Consider the following 22,391-nt stretch of genomic DNA (forward strand, 5'->3'; position numbering starts at 1 on the left):
AAATAAATAAAACATTAAAAAAAAAATTAAAAAAAAAAAAAAAAGAAGAGACACCAGAGAGATTGTTCTCTCTCTACATGAGCTCACACCAAAGAAGGACTATGTGAGCACAAAGCAAAAAGGTGGCCATCTTTCCTGCAAGCCAGGAAAGCGCTCATCAGAATATGGCGCCCTGATCTCCTACTTCAAGCCTCCAAAACTTCAAGAAAATACATTTCTGTTATTTAAGCCAAGTCTCTAGTATTTTGCTATAGTAGCCCCAGCAGATTAAGAGAGTTTCAAAAACCCATGGCGCCTGGGTGGCTCAGTGGGTTGAGAGTCCACCTTTGCTCAGGTCATGATCTCACGGTTCGTGGGTTCAAGCCCCACGTCAGGCTCTATGCCGATAGCTCAGAGCCTGGAGCTTGTCTCAGATTCTGTGTCTCCCTCTCTCTCTGACCCTCCCCTGCTCACACTGTCTCTCTTTCTCTCAGAAATAAATAAAAACATTAAAAAACTAAAAAAAAAATGACAGGGTTTAATGTCTTGCATGTAATCCTATCAGCTAGAATCTCTTCATGAAACCAAGCCAGAAGGTAGGAAGAAGCTGTAAACTCAAAATTCCCTTGCTAACTCCCATATCCCACAAAAATCCACAAAATTTCTCCATTACGATAGTAGTGAGGAAAACAGAAAATTAAGTATAATTAAAACTGCAGATCAGAAACACAATCTGCACATGATCAACAGGCTCCAAAAGGTACAGCAGGAAAACTAAAGAGAAATGGAGTAAATACTGACCTACTGCACCAGGCAGAAACCTAACAAAAGAAGTCCATACAAAACAAACATTTAGTTTCCTTTTAAAATGAGCAAAGTAAATCTATCTCACAAAATAACTCTAAAAATAGCTAAGAGAGCTCAAAAGAAATCATTTGTAAGTAAAGAACTAGCATTTGTCTAAATATTGAGCTAATGAATTTTACAAAATATAATCTCAAAAGTTAGAAGTGGGCTTGTTAAGAGACCCTACACTAAAGCAATGTCAGCAGTTGCTATGACTCTACTCAATCATATTTCAGTATTTCCAAGCTTTTCTGGACTCCCCAGAGATTCTTTTCCATCTGTGCTAACTGCACAAAGTCTGAAGGAATCTATTCACACAGGTGATAAAATATTTGTAATGTCAAAGAGATTTAAGTTAGTATGCTAACTCTGTTCCGATCAACTCATCCCTTTTATAAGTGCTTTTTAAGGACTCACGGCTCAGTTCCTTCCAGAAAAGGTATTTCAAGGGTTTTCAAGAAACAAACATACAAAGAAGCCACACCTTATTTCCCCATTACCACTTAAAATGTTTCTATTACTAACAAGCGAATGGCATGTCTGAACTAGTGTTAATATTCCTATTACTGAAATATTAACATCCAAAGCAAACAGCAAGCTTTTGCGTACATACCTATCATCCTATCATCCAAAGCAAACATCCTAGCATCCAAAGCAAATAGCAAGCCTTTGCATACATACCATAGATCTAGGAAAATGGTGGGGGAGGTGAAATACAACACTGCAAAGGCTACTGGAAAAGAAGGGAGCCATAAAGATGGTGTTCCCATTCCTAAGGAGAGGATAAACCATAGGAAGCTCTTTCTACAGAACAGAAAGACAGAATCTCAAGAAACTCGGAAGCTATCTCTTACTTATGAGGAGCCAAATACTTTGGAAGGAAGGAAAAACACAAACCTGCCATGCCATACAGCATGGTACACATTTCACCTTGAACTACTGTAAAAGGTTTAATTACATGAAAAAGGCCCTGGTCACAAAAATCAAGGCAAAGAACCATATTTATTTATCTCACCCAGAAGCATTAACTGGTTTATAACCAAACACTGAGGGCTCATAGCATTAAAAATTATGTGACACTATGGGCTCAAGTGTCAGGAAATACAAATTATAAAATGTCCTAAAGTGGGGAGGGGCACTCTCATATATTTGTTTCCTTTCATGTGCGTCAAGCTAGGAAACAGCTACATCTGGGGGGACTTCCGTTTGACAGACTTTTTGCTCTTTTAGAGAAGACCTGGTTTTCCTTTGAGGCCAAATTTGGAATGTTCTTAAAAAGAAGTAACGTATTAATCTTTCAGTTATTTTAAAAGTCTTAGCTCTCAGCAGTGCTTCTCCTATTCACTTTTCTCAGAAAAGGAACTAGACGTCAAAACAAGGGAAGAGGACGGCAGGTAAAGTGTGCAGAGGAAAGGGAAATACAGGTATGAACTTCACAAACATGGTTTACATTATCTTTGGAAGACAGGACACAGTCTAGAAACATTAGTGTCCCAATCTTCTGCTGCAAAAAGTTAACCATTTGGATTAAACCTGCTTTTGTGAAAATTATCTTTAAAAGGTGCCCTTTTGAAATTTTCCCACCCAGAACAAGCTTCGGGGAAATTTCTAAAAGGCGTAAACAAATTCTTCAAGCTACAGAAATAAAATACTTAAGGTATTTTTGCTGTTGTGGATAAATCATACACGAACAGCATTTTCAGATAATAATGGCAATTGAAACAAATAAAAAAAAATCAAATAAAAATCCCAAAGAACTGCTAATACCTCTGATCACACCAGTGCTATACTTAGAGGGAAGACTAGCGGCATGAAATTGTACATGAGCCAATCTCTGCAAAGGGGATATGGGAAGAAGATGCCAAAAATTCAAAGCCCATCCATGTTACATGGAGGAGGCCAACTCAAACATACCAGACATCATCACTTTCCCTTCATCCACAAGATGGAAGAGAATTGGGTCGTGTGGCCTACCCTTACTCTACAACGTTAGTTTCTAGCAACCTTAAGCTTCCCAGTAGCAGCCGCATTAAAACCCCAGCTCCCTTTCCCTGCGGTAGGTCATGCCATGCAGAGCAGACACAAGAAAGGCTGCAGTTATTTAAAAAAAAAAAAAAAAAAGGAAACAGCATGAAGCAAGCTCCAAGGTGCAAGGCTGAATTGGCTACATTAGCTTACCATAGATCTCGGATCTACTCTCCTCTGAACTAGACTTTGTCTTCTTGGAGGAGCTATCTGCACAAGAGCGGGAGAAAAGGAGAGAGATATAGAAAATATGGAGACCAATGTAAGGGGAAAAATTCTTGGGGGGAAAAAGAATGAATCATGATCCAGTTAAATCGTGCAAACACAAAGTATGAATATCACAGGTGATAGCACTTAGAACAGTCACGAACAGCACAGGTAATGACATAATTTAAAGATCTATTGAAGAAAAGATAGTGCAATAAAAATATGTTCAAACAAAACAACACATGAACAGTCTACAAAATATATCATTTGACAACTGTAGAGATGACAAAAGCACTAAAAGCTGTAATACTCTCCTTCTGAAGCATTGCATACCACTTTACTGAATCTGTCTTTGGAGACAGGCACATCACAGATGAACAATACAGAGTAAGTCATTCTAACGAGACTATACTACTTATGTGTGCTTGGGCAGAAACTCATTAGCATGACAGTAACTAATCATATAAATAAATAAAAGCCTCTGAGCCTCATGATGTCCAAATTAGGTGTCAGAAACAATAGTCTTTTAATAGAAATCCAGAAGTTATACTCCACCACAAAACCTAAATTGATGATCGGGACTTCATTTTTACCTACTACTCAAGATGCAAGTAAATTATTAGCTATTCACTTTCTATTCTTCGCTTTCTAGATAATATCTTATAATAATTTTTCAAAATAACAGTTTATACTAACAGTATGAAACATGAGTTAGACACAAAAAATAGACTTTTAAAAATTAAAAACTGTATTTATAAACAAAAATACCTAAAAAGACACATTTAATTACGTATCTAAGACCTTAGCATTTATTTATCTTTTGTCATAGGAACATAAAACTGAGTCAAATAGTCTATGCACAAAGAACACAAATCAGTTTCAAATGACAAAAGCAAAATTATCAAGCATTTTTTATAAATTAAAATCTGAGTGAGATTATAAGGAGAAAGCAAAAGACCATATTTTACAAAAGGAGTTCAATCAGTATGTGTAAAATTAAGAATTTAATAATCATGAAAACTTTAGGAAAGATCAACATTATTTAAAAGACTCTCTAAGCTCAGAATACTTTTGACCAAAGAAAAATGGATCTCTATTCATTTGCTTACACTAAAATTAGATGATCATTAATTTTTGAAGTTGGATTTTATCTAATGCTCCAATTTACCACAATCACACATGAATTTTTAAATAACTACAGAAATCTGTAGTTGTTATAGCTTTGATTTCATGAGTTACTGCTGTTCATACTTATGATTCATTTTAACATTAAGTCCTTGGTCTGACTGGAATCTCCAATTATGATAATTAATAACTATTTCTATTCTCATGATTATTTCTTTAAAAAACATACTCTACAATGATGCTTCCATAGTGGAATCCATAGTGTTGAGTGATAAAAATGCGTGCATACCTCCTGAATGCACAGGTTTTATATTATATCACTGAAGAGGAAGGAGAGTCATCAAGAGACCAAACAGTAACTCCTGGGTGTTTCAGGTAGTTATACAGCTTAAGCTGTATTCGTCTGAACTTCATTACTCTCAATATTCTTTGGAAAAACCATATTTTACCTGTGGGATCAAAATCATGTGATGCACAGCGCTCAACTTTCTGCTTCTTATCTGTTGGTGACTCTCGGTTCAAAATACTTCCATGCCTAAATTAAAGCAAAGAAATAAAATATTTACTACAAGCAAATCAACAGAATAAAAATGTAATTTAAAACCTGCTCATCAGTATACCCTACACAGTCTCATAAATTTCTATAACTTATGTTTTTCAAAAAGTTTTAAATTCAGTCTATGCTATGTGTAATAAAGAGTCTATTTATTGGCTATAAAAAGTGCTTAAAATAATAAAAGTATGTTCTATTAAGTCTATTATATTCTTAGAAGTAACTTAAATTCTTTCAGTGGCTTTCATAAGTTACTATTATTTCCACTGAACAGGTAAGAAAACAGTTCCTGAAAGTAATTAAACGCATTCCCCAACCGGGCTCTACATATTCTATGGTCAGGTTGAAAATCACTCTGTAACTATAGCATGGATGAGAAAAGTTAAAAAAAAAAAAAAAAAAAAAAAAGTCTTAGGCAAGCCTCACTATAGTCCTACCTACAGAAGTCAGGTAGGTCCAGTTGACACTAGAATTATTCTTCCTCTGGCCTACCCAGCTATACTCATCAAATAATGGCTGGGCAGCCAATAAGACCGTCACTATAATACATACACTACTAATTAACTGAAATGCCAAAATTAGCGTTGGTATCCTGGACCATACTGTCACTAAAAATGACAAAAGTACTACAATAATTAGGAATGATATACTACCTACATTTTAAATAATATTCATGACAACTAGGATGAGAAAGAGATGTTGAAGAACAGGTACTGACGAAAAGGCATTTAATCCCAGGATATGAATACATATGGAGATACGGATGTGGGCACAGGCATAATTGAACATTTTAGATTTTCCCCTTTACTGTCTTAAAGTAATTAAGACGGATTCAGTTTGCCAAAGTTCATTAACTAAAGGCAGCTGTAGTTACCCAAGTGATAAAACACATCAAAAACTGGCAATTCATTTACACTCCCCAAGCTACTCACAACTAAAAACAGTCACAATAGATTTTAAAATTAAATCTCTTCATAGGGAGTGACCTTAACTATCAATTTGAACAAACTTTTAAAATGCTTATATTAAAAACATTGAAAATGTTATCAAAACAATGCTCTCTTCCAGAAAAAATATGCAGCACCTGTTATATTTTAAATTTGTAAAACATTTGATATTTTAAACTACTTAATATAAAAAATCCACATTTTCAAAAGCCACAAAAATCCACCATAATTTCAAAGGAATGCTTCTAATTAAGAGTAACCTAAACGTATGAAGGGCAACTGAACAACTTACCTTATAGGTTTTTTGAGGGGAAACCTGAAACAAAGGGGGAAAAAAGGATAAATGTAGTTATTTCATTGGTAAGACTGTTACTCAATTTACTCATTCTACTAAACCAGAAGAAGACAATTAAATCTTACCCTACCTTTCCCAAAGCAAGATTCAACAAGTGGAGTAAAAAGCTGGATTCTGTTTTTTAATGCCTTAACTCCTTTGTTAAATCTTAAATTTCAGGTGCTAGGAGCTGTCACTGAGCATGGGTTCTCTTTTTTAAAACTCTAAATATTAAATGCTAGGCACTATTCTAAACTGTTAACATGTACTATCTCATTTAATCCACATATATATTATTATTTTTTCCATTTTACAGATTAAAAAAATGAGATAAAGAGAAATATCTTATTGTTAAAAAATATTGTATGTATCTTTATATTTCCCTGACAGGGAAAGTTTCTTCCTGTCCATTACCTCTTCTCAAATGCCACAAGATATCTGGGTGCTGATTACTGCTCTGTTATCTGTGTCTACTACCCTTTGATCATAATCAAATCACACTCTTCTTTATTTACGTTTAGCATTTATAACAGAAATCTAGAGAAAATACCATTGCAGGACTATCAGTTATTAATATGTTCCAAAAGCAGAAAACAAAGGTTACACCTTTTATGTTTTTAGTTCTATAAGCTATAAAGAACTCCTTTATTTCCTCCTGTCTTTTTTGAAAGAAATATTATTGGCGGCTTCCTGATAATAATTTGATGTTACACATAAACACTAAGTCTGTAAGTGTTCTCAAATTTCTTCCCATTCTCCCTTTCAGGTCTCTCCTTTCAGAAATCACCTCAACATATGGCATTTTATGCAAAGATTATTTAGCCTGCGTAACAAAAACAGTGTTTATTAATAATATTCGTAAAATGTTTTTTTAAGGTTATTAGTAAACACAGTCAGAAAAAAAAAAAAACGACACAGTGACACTCGAATTTTATTTGGCATGGAAATAGTTTAGTTTAAAAAAACCACACCAGTAACATAAGTTTAATTATAATTGCCTTTAACTCCTATATAAGCCAAGATTGATCCAAAGAAAAAGACAAAGAATCTAAAAACTTCCATAATAAGTGAATGTTAACTCACAACAAAGTTAGGGACAACAAAGGGGTTCAGAGGTAAGAGCACACTGCTCTACAGAATGTACCAATTATAAAAGATGATCAAACATTTAGAAATAGTTCCTAAGAAGTCCATCCCTACTTGCTGGGGAGAGTAGGGAGGTGGGAATGTTTTTTAACTCAGAAACAAATATAAAAGTTGGCAGGAAAGAATTCCAATTGAGTTTCTGCAAAGGATACTACCTGCAGTTAGGCAGCCCAGCCACTCTTCCTGAGAGCCATTACACAAACTCCTACCCCCAAACAATGCCACTTGCGTCAGGGACTGACTGCAACATCCAGGGAGATTCTGGTAAAGAATCCTGGAAGTTCCCGGACTACTGATTGTAAGCCAGCTTCCTGAGCAATTTTCTCTTACACGGGAATGTAAGAGGATGGGAAAGAAGATAAAAATGGAATGAAAAGATGAACAAGGACTATTGTATAGGAAACTTTGCTTACCATAATCTACTAACTAAATTCTTTTTTTTCTTTTTTTTTTATTTATTTTTTTCTGAGAGAGAGAGAGAGAGAGAGAGAGAGAGAGCATGAGCAGGGGAGGGTCAGAGAGAGAGGGAGACACAGAATCTGAAGCAGGCTCCAGGCTCTGAGCTAGCTGTCAGCACAGAGCCCTATGCGGGGCTCAAACCCACAAACCATGAGATCATGACCTGAGCTGAAGTCGGACGCTCAACCGACTGAGCCACCCAGATGCCCCTCTACTTACTAAATTCTTAAAGCACAGATGAAGAACAAAAATTTTTAAATCACAATACCTTTTCTCTAATCACTAAATTCCACAGTTAGCCCAACACCAGACTGATGAAACAATTCTGCACAAAATCCTCTATTTTCAAGTCCTTGTCCATTCTGTAACCCAAGCATGAAACTGATAATCTCTTCTGGCTCGATATTTATGTAAAAGAGCTACGGTTGAATACTGATATTAAATATGCTTAATCAGGTTGTATCTGGCTTTTGAAAATATCATACTGATGACTTGGGCATTTAGCCAACAATGAACATGCTTGTGCATATTTACATACGTGTGTATGTATTCTTCCAGATACAAGACGAAGTCCAAGTACTAATATGAAGAATCGTAATTTAAAAAGGAAACTGGGGCACCTGGGAGGCTCAGTCGGTTAAGTTTCTGACTCTTGATTTCAGCTCAGATCATGACTCGGCTTGTGAGTTTGAGCCACACATTGGGCTCTGCGCCGACAGTGTGGAGCTTCCTTCTCTCTCTCTGCACCCCCCCTCCCTGCCCATTCATGTGTGTGCTCTTTCTCAAAATAAATAAACTTTAAAAAATAAATAAATAAAAAGGAAAGGGCTGTCAAAATTTGAGCCACTAGGATAAGGTAACTAGATGCCCTTACTTTTGATAACCTATACTAAGCATACTCATACACCACAAACCCTAACCAAGAGCTTCAAAGTTATAATTACGTTGACTCACTTGACTTCAGGATGCCTCCCCCCCCTTTTTTTTTTTAACATTTATTTAATTTTGAGAGAGAGGAGACAGAGCACGAGTGGAGATGGGCAGAGAGAGAGGGAGACACAGAATCCAAAGCATGCTCCAGGCTCTGAGCTATCAGCACAGAGCCCGACATGGGGCTTGAACCAACAGACCATGAGATCATGACCTGAGCCGAAGTTGGATGCTTACTTAACCTACTGAGCCACCCAGGTGCCCCAGGATGCCAATTTTTTTTAAGTTTATTTATTTATTTTGAGAAAGAGAGCATGTGCAGGAGGGGCAGAGAGAGAGGGAGAGAGATATCCCAAGCAGGCTCTGCACTGTCAGTGCGAGGAGCCCAATGCAGGGCTCAAAATCACAAACCTGTGAGATCACGACCTGAGCTGAAATCAAGAGCTGGATGGTTAACGGACTGAACCACCCAGGTGTCCATGATGCCTTTCTTCCAAGTCCTGAGCTCTAATATTAAAGCCCTAGGCAGGGCACCTGGGTGGCTCGGTCGGGTAAGCGTCCGACTTTGGCTCAGGTCATGATCTCACAGTTCGTGGGTTCTCTCTCTCACCCTCCCCTGCTCACACTGTCTCTCTCTCTCTCTCCTAGAAATAAATACAAACATTAAAAAATTTTTTTTTAATTTTTTTAAATATTAAAAAAAAAAGCCCTAGGCAGCAATATATAGAGGCCTCCCCAAAGTTTTTATTTTCACACTCCTCCCATCTGTTATTACAGTGTAAAGGGAGTTGTGATTTGGTAATTAAATAAACCCTAACCAAATAAATAAAATTTACTTTAATAAAACTTCCAATTTTAGCCAGATTTAACTATACATATATACATACACATATTTAAGTACATGCTATATGTATACACATACATGATTTTCTAACTGGGATATTGCTGTAAGTTTGTTAAACAGAATTTCTCCTAGATAAAAAAAGAATTGGAAAGGGCCACCAAACTGCTTTTTTCACATATTTGCTTATAATGAATAGACTATTAAAAGTCATTTTTCCTTTTACTGATTTTTCGTGAGAAAAAAGCTAGCCTTTGACACTGTTCTTAAGAGAAATGTCCTGAAAGAAAAAAACAGAGATTATCACACTCAAACCTTAATTCCTACCCTCTCTCTCTCCTTCAAGGTAGGTATTTTTCCTTGGGTTTAGTAATGTGATGAGGAATTTGGGACTCTGGATGGTTCTTAATAAGAGATTATTGAAATGAGGAGAATGAAGTTAAGGATATTTTACCTACATTGTTGGATTGTGGTCAAGTTTTCATTAGCAAACAATGTTAGCTACTAAATTTAGAATTCTAAAAAATCCCATTGTAAGATACATCCTGACTTCAGCAATGTTAAAATGCAGGATGAAAAGCCTGTGTACCTTGGAATCCATGAAATATAGCACTAGTTTATTGGAATGCATGCCAGTGAGGAGAATTTCCAGACAAAGAACTCTGCAAAATAGGTAACAGTTAAGATATTCTAAGGCTGAATCCTCATAAAATGATGGCAAACATCAATACAAAAAATACACTGGTCCAATACTGGTATAGTCAATGAAAATCATGTGTGATCTCAAGGCTTCAGGAACAGGGATGCCTCAGAAAAGAAATAACAAGGTTCACAGTCTAGTTTTAAAAGAGGCTTGCACTTGGGCAAGTTGCTTAACCTCTCTGACAATCATCTGTAAAATAGTGATAATACTTGAGGGTTAAATTAGAAAGTGAGGAACATTAAATGAGAAGCACCGCCTAGCACATAATAACCTAATTATTATTAGCTATCAGTTAAAACGCAAAATCTGAACTTTAGAGACAACTTCAAATTAAGTAGAGGAGAAAAATAAACAAAGACTAACAATATTCAAATAGGCTTTTTAGCTCAACAAAATCCACAGAAATGCATAATTCAAAGCCAATGATAAAACCATAGGTTCAATGTGCCAAGCCATATTATATAAAATTAACGTCAATACTCAAGTTAACAAACTTCCCAGATGCTGCAGGGTAAAAGAAAAGATCAGATTACAACTAAAACTTTTAATTTTCATAGCAAGTAAGGTCAGTGATTTTTTTTTTAAGGCTGTGAAATTGTGCTGACCATACCTGCCACTTCTTAGCAAGAGAGCTCATTATTTCCACATCTCCTTTAAAATATCAAGAATGATTAAGGCATTCTGTGTCCTGAATATAAATTAGGTTTTTTATTTATCTATTTTTACAAAATGATTTTCAAAACTTAAATGTGAAATTACTCCAATGTGAATAGGAACCAGCTAGCTCTAGTATTACATCATTTTTCACAAAAATAACAAACAAAACAGCTAAAAGGTCATTTGTACCCATAAGTACCCATAAGTATAGGGATTTAGAACACACTGCTACACTGCTGACTTCAGCTAAACTATCCATCCTATCTTTAGAACTCTGGACATTAAGATTCCTAGAACCAAAGGAGTAATGACCACCACCACTCCTCCCCCTTCAAAAAAACACCAGTCATAGATTCTGTCACCACCTACAATTTATAACTGGCCTAGCTGAACGTCACTAAAAGAACTAAAAATTATGGAAAGAGCAAAAGAATCAAAGTCTGAAAATGATCTACCATTGTACCTTTTTATTAGGATATGGATCCAAAGCATGAAAAGTTGTTAGCAGAGTGGGCAATAAAACACTAGTTACATCAGAAAGACTCAAACAGAAGCTACAGCTGACAGGATGATTCATGGAGACTTTTTCATGGTGTTGCAAAACAAAACCACAGAATGACAAGGACTGAGGAGCTCAGCTCTGGTGTAAAATCCAAAAATGATTCACTAAAATGTAATGTAAGATCTCAAATTAGCTTCTTAGACATAGTCTGGCACACTGCCACTTTTACTGAAGACCTGTACACACATGATGACCCTCAGTAAGTGGCTCTTCTTTCCTGGACACACTTTGACAAATCAAACCGTAAATTCTAAATTATGTTAATTGCCTCTGTCAGATACTGTGTGAATTGGATACTGGTTGTTTCTGAACTGGGAAAAGTCATTCATAATTAATGTAATAGCTTATTTATTACAGGCTCTCATTTACTCCTTGACAATCTGGAATAGGATCTATCACTTTTGCAAATATTTCCTGTAAGGTTTCTAAGTAACTTTCCTTTGGAATCATGAGTAGCACCATTAACTCATACAGTGTCTTTTTAGATTTCAAATTACTCACTTCAAAAAACCAAGAGAACTGCCAGAAAAAAGTATGAGAACCTCAAACTATCTAGTTGTCTGCAACCCATTCAACATCATTCAAACCATCAAATCCATGCTTCTGTGGATCTGGGCTTATATAAACAGTAAACTAGAGTCTCTAGAATAATCTCATACTTTCTAAAACAGTGACAATACATAATTTTCATTGGATAGGGATTTAAATCTTAATCCTGTTTCATAATTCCCTATTTGAGAATTTGTTTTGAGAAGTGGTTCAAGACAGCAGTGCCTGAAGATCCTAAATTCCTCCTCCCGTGGACACAAAATTCAACAGCTAAAATGGAATAATTTCCTCCAGAAAAGTTCTGAGAACTAGATGAACAGTGCTTCTACAAAAAAGATAAAGGGCCACACTGAGACAGGTAGGGGAGGCAGAGACAGACATGCTCTTGCCAAAACCCCACTCCAGGTTCAGTGACCCACAATCAGGAGGGATCTCAAAAAATATGGAACTTTTTCCAGAGGGGCAAGGGGTTTGTGCTCCACATAAGGCACCCTAAGCCATGGGCCCTGCACTAGAAAGACAAGCTCTCAAAACTTAGTATCAACTGGGATTATATCCAGGAGAACTACAGATGTGTAGAGAATTAAAAACCCACTCTTAAAAGGTCTTGCAGGCAGACTCACTCACCCTGAGACCTAGTGCAAAAGCAGCAATTTGAAAAGTTCCTAGACCATATGTGAAGGAGACCCAATTACTCATCTTAAAGCAACTTCCAGAGAGGAAGGAATGTGTTGGGACTCTCTTCAAGAAGAGAAGTGGTGGCAGGTGCCATTTTTGTGATCACAGTCTACCCTGCTAACGCTGGCACTGGTGGGCACCATTTGTATAACCTCCCTCTAACCTGCTAGTGCAGGTTGGTATCCCCCTCTTCAGTGCCCAACCATACGACAGCCAGGCAAACACCCCCTTCACTATGTCCAATGCCACAGCCACAGCTTCACCCCAGCCAGCAGGCATGCACAGAACACACAGGGGATGCCCTCTGAAAGCCTGGCTCTAGTGACAAAGGGGACTGCACTTCCGGGCCCCCTGGATCATCTCCTACAGAAGGCCACTCTATCAATACTAGGAGAGGTAGGCATTTTGCCTAACACATAGAGGCAAACACAGAGACTCAGACAAAATGAGGAGACAGGAATAGGTTGCAAACAAAAGTACAAGACAAAACTTCAGAAAAGGATCTTTATGAAACAGAGATAAGTAATCTACTTGATAAAGAGTTCAAAGTAATGGTCATAAAGATGGCCACCAAACTTGGAAGAAGAATAGATGAACACAGTGAGAACAACAACAAAAAGAAAGAAAGTACAAAAAAGAAGTTATAGAGCTGAAGAATGCAAGATCTAAACTAAAAAAATACACTGGAGGAGTTCAACAGCACACTGGAGGAAGCAGAACAATATGTGAGCTAGAAGACCAAGCAAGCAACAGAACTCACCCAAACAGAGCAGCAAAGAAAAAGAAAAAGAAAAGAGAAAATGAAACTTTAGGAACCAAAAATACATCAAAGGACCTATGGGATAATATCAAGTGGAATAATACCTCCACTATAGGAGTCTCAGAAGGAAAAGAGAGAAGGAAATGGGCAGAAAATCTATTTGAAGAAATAATGGCTGAACACTTCCTTAATCTGGGGAAGGAAACAGACATCCAGGTCCAAGAAGCCCAGAGTTCTAAACAAAACAAACTCAAAGAAACCTACACAAAGAAATATTACAGTTAAAATATCAGAAGTTAAAGATAAAGAGAGGGGTGCATGGGTGGCTGAGTCAATTAAGCATCTGACTCTTGATTTCAGCTCAGGTCATGATCTCACAGTTGTGAGATCAATCAAGCCCCTCATCAGGATCCACACTAGACATGGAGCCCACTTAAGATTCTCTCTCCCTCTCCCTTTGCCCTTCTCCCCCCTTTTGCTCACTTTCTCTCACTCTCAAAAACATAAATAAATAAAAATAAAGATAAAGAGAGAAACTTAAGAGCAGTAAGAAACAATTTGTTATGTACAAGGGAAATCTGTAGGACTATCTGCAAAATTTTTAGCGGAAAATTTGTAGGCCAGAAGGGAATGACACGACATATTCAAAGTACTGAAAGAAAAAAAACCTCCAACCAAGAATACACTACCTGGTGGGTGGGGAGGGGAGAGGATACTCTATCTGGCAAGGTTACCATTCAAAATAGAAGAAAAGCTAGAGAATTTTTCAGCTAAGCTAAAGCTAAAGAAGTTCATCACCACTCAACTGTCCTTACAAAACAAAGTTAAAAGGACTTCAAGGTGAAAAGCAATGGCATTAATTAATGATAAGAAAACACATGAAAGTAAAAATCTCACTGGAAAAGGGAATATATAGTAAAGGTGTGAATTTATCACTTATAAAGCTAATATGAAGATCAAAAGACAAAAGTAATAAAAATATCTATAGCTACAATAATGAGTTAAGGGATACATAAAATAAAAACCTATGAAATGTGACATCAAAAACAAAATGGGGGGGGATAAGAATGTAGCTTGGAATGTATTCAAATTTAAGTTGCCATCAACTTAAAATAGACTTATATAAATAAGGATGCTATTTGTGAACTTCACAGTAACCATAGAGCAAAAACTTATAGTAAATGCACACACACAAAAATGAAGAGAAATCTGTACATAAATGAAAGAAGGTTATCAAACCATAGGGAAGAGAGAAAGAGAAGAAGAAAGGAACAGAGAGGAACTACAAAGACAGCCAGAAAACAATTAACCAAATAGCAATAAGTACATACCTACCAATAATTACTTTAAGTGCAAATAGGCTAAATTCTCCAACCAAAAAGTACAGAATGGTTGAATGGATTAAAAAAACAAGACTCAGGGCACCTGGGTGGTTCAGTCGGGTAAGCGTCCGACTTTGGCTCAGGTCATGATCTCATGGTTCGTGGGTTCGAGCCCCGTGTTGGGCTCTGTGCTGACAGCCAGCTCAGAGCCTGGAGCCTGTTTCAGATTCTGTGTCTCCCTCTCTCTGACCCTCCCCTGCTCATGCTGTCTCTCTCTCTCTCAGAAATAAAAAAACAAAAACCAAAAAAACATTAAAAAAACAAGACTCATACATATGGTGCCTATAAGAGAAAAATTTCAGAAGTAACACAGAAACTGAAAGTGAAGGTATGGAAAAAGATACTCCATGCAAATGCGAACTGAAAGAGCTGATTTGACTATGCTTAACTTTAAAACAAATGCTTTAATAAAAAGGCATTACATAATGATAAAGGGGTCAATCCAGCAAAAAGATATATTTTTAAACATATATGCACCCACCATAGGAGTACCAAAGTAAATAAATATTAATAGAGCTAAAGGAATGAACTGATAACAATACAATAGCAGACATCAATAGATAAATCATCCACACAGAAAATCAATAAGAAAAAATCGACTTTAAACAACACATTAAACCAGATGTCCTTAATAAATATATATGGAACATCCCATCCAAAAGCAACAGAATACACATTCTTCTCAAGTGCACATGGAACATTTTCCAGGACAGATCACATGGTAAAGCCACAAAAAAAGTCTCGATAAATTAAAGAAGACTGAAATCCTATCAAGCACCTTGTCTGACCACAATGGTATNAAAAAAAAAAAAAAAAAAAAAAAAAAAAAAAAAAAAAAAAAAAAAAAAAAAAAAAAAAAAAAAAAAAAAAAGCCTAAAGACAACTAAAAACAAGGGCACCTGGGTGGCTCCATCGGTTAAGCATCTAAGTCCTGGTTTTGGATCAGGTCATGATCTTGCAGTTCGTGGGTTCAAGCCCCACATCAGGCTCTGCGCTGACAGCACAAGGCTTGCTTGGGATTCTGTCTCCCTCTCTCTCTGCCCTTCCCCTGCTCACACTCTCTCTCAAAAATAAACAAACATTTAAAGAAACAAAAAGACAACCAGCATGCAGCAAAAGCAGTTAGAAGGGGACAGTTCATAGCAATGAAGACATACTTCAAGAAACAATATGTTTGTGAGCATAATAAAATAAGAGGGAAAAAAATGTCCTCTTAATCTGGGATGGGTATGTTTCCCAAGATTTTACATAAAATACATTAAGACTGAATGTTCAAATTTTGTAAACTGAAGCGAGAACTGTGCAAAATTTGTTAGAACAAGGTGCTTTCTGCAGATTTGCCAAAGGTCACAACTGTGCTTCTGAAAAAGTAGAAAGTCTTAGTTAGGTTCTACCTTTTGTATTGAGGTGTCATTGAGACAAACTCCACCATTAATCTAACTGGAGACTTTTATGAAAATGTAAAGTTAAAATATAAAATAATATGTCAAACAACATCATATTTTCTAGAATGTAAGAAAGTTCTACTCAAAATGTAAATTCTTATATATCGCTTTAAATGTATGATACATTTGCAGTTTGCATTTTTATTCAAGAAAAAGTCTAAAATATCCATAAAAATAGCATTGTGTAGCAGGGAATACCAATTCAATAAGAAAACAAATTATAATGGATTTCTCTTAACTTCTTCTAAACACTTCTCAGCAAGTGTCAACACAATTATAAGAATAGGAATCTTTCAGGAGAAGGAAAAACAGTCAGAATTACACGGACACCCAAATCACAAGGTATTAGTCATGATCTCTGCTACCTTCAGCTGTTGTACTTGGTATGCACGCATTCCTTGAATACAAAGAAGGCTAATTCATATATCTATAACACAAAGCTGAATAGACAAGGATTTAGCCCAAAAAATATCACAGCACAAGGAAACACAGGGAATCAGAAAAGTATAAACTTAGTGACCATGAACTCTAAAAATGTTTACAATTTCCTTGAACTAAACCAACATAGGCCTATTTCTTATAAAGACATAAAAACCTCATATACTTTGCATGAAGAACTCTAAGAGAAAAAGGATTAAGGACATTCCATGTTTCCTACTTGTAATTTTTAAAATTATTTAAGAAATGCATTATGAGTAAGCATTTTGATTACATATCATTAAATTTATAGGTCACACTCTTTAGCTGGTGAAATATTTCTATAAATAAATAAAACTTATAGGATATATGAATATAAAATATCGGGAAAGATAAGACTACTAAAAAACTAATCATAGCCAATATCGTAACAATTAAATCTTCTATATAACACACATCCACCTTCATAAAAGTGTCTTATTTTCTTCCAGTGAAATTTTTTTCATTAAAACCACTTTTACTAGCTATGTATATAATGAATGTTATAATGCAATTTTTGGTTTCTAACTAGAGACTTCTCTTCATAAATGCTTTCATTCTAGCATTGAATGTTACCAATTCTTCAGTTCCCCTTAGCCATCCACTTAGTCTGTCAAGAAATCACATTTTCTATGACAAATCTGAATACTCCAAACTTCCAAACTAGCACAAAGGAAAAAAGACAGCTCTGATTCTGAGAAGGAAAGGTGAGAAAATCAGTTACATGCATGATATCTCACATCTTCTGTAAGAGTTTTTCTTGGCCCAAAACCATGGAGTTAGAGTAGAGGGTATAGTCTTATCAGTAACAATGGCTCACCAGAGCACTGAATTTGTAAAGTTGAAGGGAAAGTGTGTTTTAAATATTTTGACATTCCTCTTACATCACTCCAGAACTGGGAATCACTGCTTTAGAAAGTTCAGTTTATTTTTAATTCACTGACATTTGGTTCTATTTTCTTTCTTAGATACTAAAAATGTGACTTATCCTAACACATTTTCAACAGGTAAGACTACTGACATTAATTTCTAAATAGATCTATGTTACTAGTATTATTTTTATAACATTTTCAAGATAGTTCCTCTCTCTCAAGGGATTGAAGAATTAGACTGTTAACCTTTCCAAAAGTGTAAAGTTTCCTATAAAGCAATGGTTTTCTACTTTTCAACATAAAGAAATATCTTCTCTTTATTCCCCAAAAAATATATGCACAAAAGTTTTAAAAATTAAAAAGGCAAAATAGAAAATAAAAATCACCCAAAAGTTGATTTTGGTGATTGAGCCCAAAAGAGCTCAATACCCAGCATCTTTATGAATACTTCCCCCACCTTTTCTAAAAATATAGATTTCTCTATTTGTATATAGTTTGGATACAATGTAAAAAGTTTCTTTTTGTAACAATTACAGCATATAGGACATACTGTTTGGTAGCCTTTTTAAACTAATAAAACACTGACATAATTTTACATCATTAAATATTTCACTACAGCACTGATTTTAAATTGCCCCGTACACAAACTTAAGGATTCAAAAAACATGCTCAGAGAGCAAAAGTGGGTAAATGGGAGTTCTAGGTTTCCCATACATCATCAGAGCTGCTTAGCTTTTATTTATTTTATATTTTGAGCTTCCCAGTGAAATAAAGATTTGAGAAAGAGATCTCTAAATAAATAATTCCTAGTAGCTGCAAAGTGCTTTGAGATAGACTATTTAAGTTAGCCAATTATCTTTTGTGAATATTTGGGTTAGGCCCAGTCTTTTCAGTATAACAGGAATCGTTGTAACAAATAACCTTGTAACTCAAATTAGGCACTCCCTCTTGATTTCTTCCGTAGGATCAATTTACCTATAATATAGAATCCACAATCCCGTGGACTCATGCCTAACCCTGACGGAAAGACACAGCAGCAAGAAGCTAATAAAGAAGCAGTTTGGGGAACAGACTTTGTAAAACAAAGGGCCAGAGTAACATTACGTTGGTGTTCAAGGTGACAAAATTTTTCTCATGAAATAGATTAGAGAGATTCTTCCTGTTAAAAGTGAAAACAAAACAGGGGAACCACATAGAAGCCATAAACTGAATAAATACCAAAAAGCTATATTTATATTTTATTAATTATAATACCATTGTTACATGTGAAAAACAAGTAAACAGAGATGTGGAAGATGCATGACTTATGCAGTGTGGGAACTGCACTAAGTGTACATAGAGATACTCAGTTCCCCTGCATTAAACATGAAAGCAATCCCTAAACTGGGAACTATTACATTTGTTGTAGGTTGAACTGTATCTCCCCACAAAGGTACATTGAAGAGGCACCTGGGTGGCTCAATGGGTTAAGCGTCCGACTTCGGCTCAGGTCATGATCTCACTGTTCATGGGTTCAAGCCCTATGTCAGGCCCTGTGTTGACAACTTGGGAGCCTGGAGCCTGCTCTGGATTCTGTGTCTCCTTGTGTCTGCCCTTCCCCTGCTCACACTCTGTCTCTTTCTCTCTCTCTCTCATATATATATATACATACACATATATATTTTTATTTTTATTTATATATTTATATTTATATATCTGGTATACTCTAAATCCTAATCCCTAGTACCTGTGAATGTATGACCTCATCTGGAAATAGGGTCACTGCACATGCTTTGGGTGTCATATCTAAGTTTTTAACTCAAAGTCACAGAGATTTTCTTTCTGTGTCTCCCTCTCTCTCTGCCTCTCTTCCATTCACATTCTGTGTGTGTGTCTCTCTCTCAAAAATTTTAATTTTTTTAATGTTTATTTTTGAGAGAGAGAGAGACAGAGCATGACCGGGGGGGAGAGGGGGGGCAAAGAGAGAGGGAGAGAGACACAGAATCTGAAGCAGGCTCCAGGCTCCGAGCTATCAGCACAGAGTGTGATGCGGGGGTGGGGGTGGGGGGGGTGTGGGGGGGAATTGGTGGGGAAGGGGGTGGAGGGGTTGGGGGGGTGGGCTTGAACTCACAAACTGTGAAATCATGACCTGAGCCAAAGTCGGACCTGTAACCAACTGAGCCATCCAGGCACCCCCTGGCAAAAAAAAATTTTTTTTATATAAAAGCAAGTCACTAAATCCAACCAATCCTTGGGGTTAGGAAGATTAAGCTCCATCTCCTGGATAAAAGAGAATGTATGCATGCTATTTGGAATTCCTCCATAAGGAATTTTTGTCTTCTTATTTATGCAATCATTTACGTCAATATTGAACTCATACGTATTACTTTATACTCGGAGTTCTAATCCATTACTTATTTTCCTGCTCAAATTCTTTCAGCTTAAGCCATTCAAAGGTATTTCAGGTTGGCACCTGTTTCCTTTTGACATGCTCCCAGCTTTTTAAAAATGTTTATTTTTGAGAGAGAGACTGAGACAGAGTGAGTGGGGGAGGACCAGACTGAGAAGGAGACAGAGAATCCCAAGCATGATCTGAGCTGTCAGCGCAGAGCCCAATGTGGGGCTCAAACTCATGAACCATGAAATTATGAACTGAGCTGAAGTCAGACTCTTAACTGATTTAGCCACCGAGGCTCAGTCTTATTTTTTTTTTTTTTTTTTTGAGCACTTCCTTGCTTCCGGCATTATAAGGGGCTCTAGAATACTCTTTTATTTCCCTACTCCAGCCTGGGAATCAACCACTTCTCCAAAGAACTATTTTAACGGGGATTGGTAGTTAGAAACCAAGATCTGGGTTCTGGGTGTGCTTCCTGTTACTTCAATGCCTTCTCAGCAAACAGAACTAGAAAATCTAAAATTGCCTCAGTAATACAGGAGTGCTGATGCACAGGGGCATATGTATCCCAATGTTCATAGCAGCACTTTCAATAATACCCAAATCATGGAAAGAGCCTAAGTGTCCATCAACTGACGAATGGTTCAAGAAGATGTGGTTTATGTATGCAATGGAATACTACATGGCAATAAGAAAGAATGAAATCTGGCCATCTGTAGCAACGTGGATGGAACTCGAGGGTGTTATGTTGAGTGAAATAAGTCATGCAGAGAAAGACAGATACCATATGTTTTCACTTATAAGTGGATCAAGAGAAAAAGACCATGGGGGAGGGGAAGGGGAAAAAATAGTTAAGAAGAGGGAGGGAGGCAAACCATGAGAGACTCTTGAATGCTGAGAACAAACTGAGGGTTGATGGGGGTGGGGGAGAGGGAAAGGGGGGTGATGGGCATGGAGGAGGGCACTTGTTGGGATGAGCACTGGGTGTTACAGGGAAACCAACTTCACAATAAACTATGAAAGAAAAACAAAAACAAAAACAAAAACATTGCCTCAGTATCTATCCATCTATATGTAAATATTAAACTAAATGTGAGTTCATACTGAGGTCTCTAATTCTAATCCAGTACACGGTTCATTCATCTTCTCTCCTTGCTTAAGTCCACTATCTGACAATGAGAAAATTAGCTTCCATCAACTCTGTACTCCCAGGATAAACTCCACTTGATCATAATACATTGTTCACTTTATATGTTTATATATGTGTGTGTATATGTGTGTGTGTGTGTATATATACGTATAACTATGTGTGTATATATGCACACATACACACATGTATTTTACATGTTCATATACATATAGAATAGTTATAATCTTACGTATATTTATATATTGGTAGAGTTTATAAACCCCAACTTTAACATCTAAGTTGTTAAATCTATTGGCATAAAAGTATTCATGATATTGCCTTATCATCCTTTTTTCTTGAGAGAGAGAGCATGCGAGAGGGAGGGGAGAGAGTCTTAAGGAGGCTTCATACGCAGCATAGAGCCTGATGAAGGGCTTGATCTCCTGACTCTGGGATCATGACCTGAGCCAAAATCAAGAGTCAGACACTCAACTGACTGAGCCACTCAGGTGCACCCCTTCCCTTATTATACTTTTAATATCTGTGGAATCTGTAGTGATGTCATCTCTTTTATTCCTGAGAGTAATAATGTTTGTCTTCCCTCTTTTATTCCTATCAGCCTGGCTAGAGGTTTAACAATTTTACTGATATTCTCAAAAGAAGCAGCTTTTGCTTTCACTGATTTTCTCTATTGTTTTTCTGTTTCTACTTCATTGACTCCTACTCTGATCTTTATTATTCCTTTTCTTCCGCTTACTTTGGTTTGTTGTTTTTTGTCTGTTTTTAATTTACATCTAAGTTAGTTAACGTATACTGTAATCATGATTTCAGGAACAGAATTTAGTGATTTATCACTTCCATATAACACCCAGTGCTCATCTCAACAAGTGTCCTCCTTAATGCCCCTCTGCTTACTTTGGTTTTAATAAGCTCATCTTATTCTAGTTTCTTACAAAAGAAGTTGATGTCATCAACTTTAGACTTCTTTTCTAATATGCGTTTAATGCTTTTTAAAGTAATGGTTTAGTGGCATCCTGCAAATTCTGATAAATTGTGGGGTTTCTTTTTCATTCAGCACAAAATAATTTCCTATCCCCCTTTTTTTTAAAGCTTATTTATTTTGTGAGAGAGAAAGTGAGAAAGCAAGCAAGCAGAGAAGGAGCAGAGAGACAGGGAGAGAGAGAATCCCAAGCAGGTTCCATGCTGTCAGCACAGAGTCTGATGCAGGGTTCAATCTCACAAGTTATGAGATCATGACCTGAACCAAAATCAAGAGCTGGATGCTTAACTGACGAAGCCACCCAGGCGCCCCCATTTCCCTTTTGATTTCTTCTTCGACCATAGGTAAATTTAGAAGTGTGCTGTTTACTTTCCAAATATTTGGGGATTTTCCACAGATCTTTTATTGATTTCCAATTTAATTCCACTGTGG

General features: G+C 36.5%; 1 protein-coding gene across 5 annotated transcripts in view; it reads right to left on the reverse strand.

The window, feature by feature from the left end:
* Window positions 1-22,391, reverse strand: part of ARHGEF12 (Rho guanine nucleotide exchange factor 12) — a 147,222-nt gene that overhangs the window by 79,420 nt on the left and 45,411 nt on the right. For 4 of the 5 annotated variants that reach the window (XM_039229299.1, XM_039229298.1, XM_039229296.1 and 1 more), the window contains exons 2-4: window positions 5,975-5,998; window positions 4,632-4,717; window positions 3,004-3,060 (exon numbers count right to left, since the gene is read on the reverse strand). Coding sequence is in view for 4 of the 5 variants with exons in the window: in XM_039229298.1 (XP_039085229.1) it covers window positions 3,004-3,060; window positions 4,632-4,717; window positions 5,975-5,998 (167 nt within the window). In the remaining variant the exon portion in view is untranslated. The remainder of the gene's footprint in view (window positions 1-3,003; window positions 3,061-4,631; window positions 4,718-5,974; window positions 5,999-22,391) is intronic. The other variant, XM_039229297.1, reaches the window with a different exon arrangement.

Source organism: Hyaena hyaena, unplaced genomic scaffold (assembly GCF_003009895.1).
Source record: "Hyaena hyaena isolate Hyena2069 unplaced genomic scaffold, ASM300989v1 scaffold_37, whole genome shotgun sequence".
NCBI classification, from domain to species: Eukaryota; Metazoa; Chordata; class Mammalia; order Carnivora; family Hyaenidae; genus Hyaena; species Hyaena hyaena.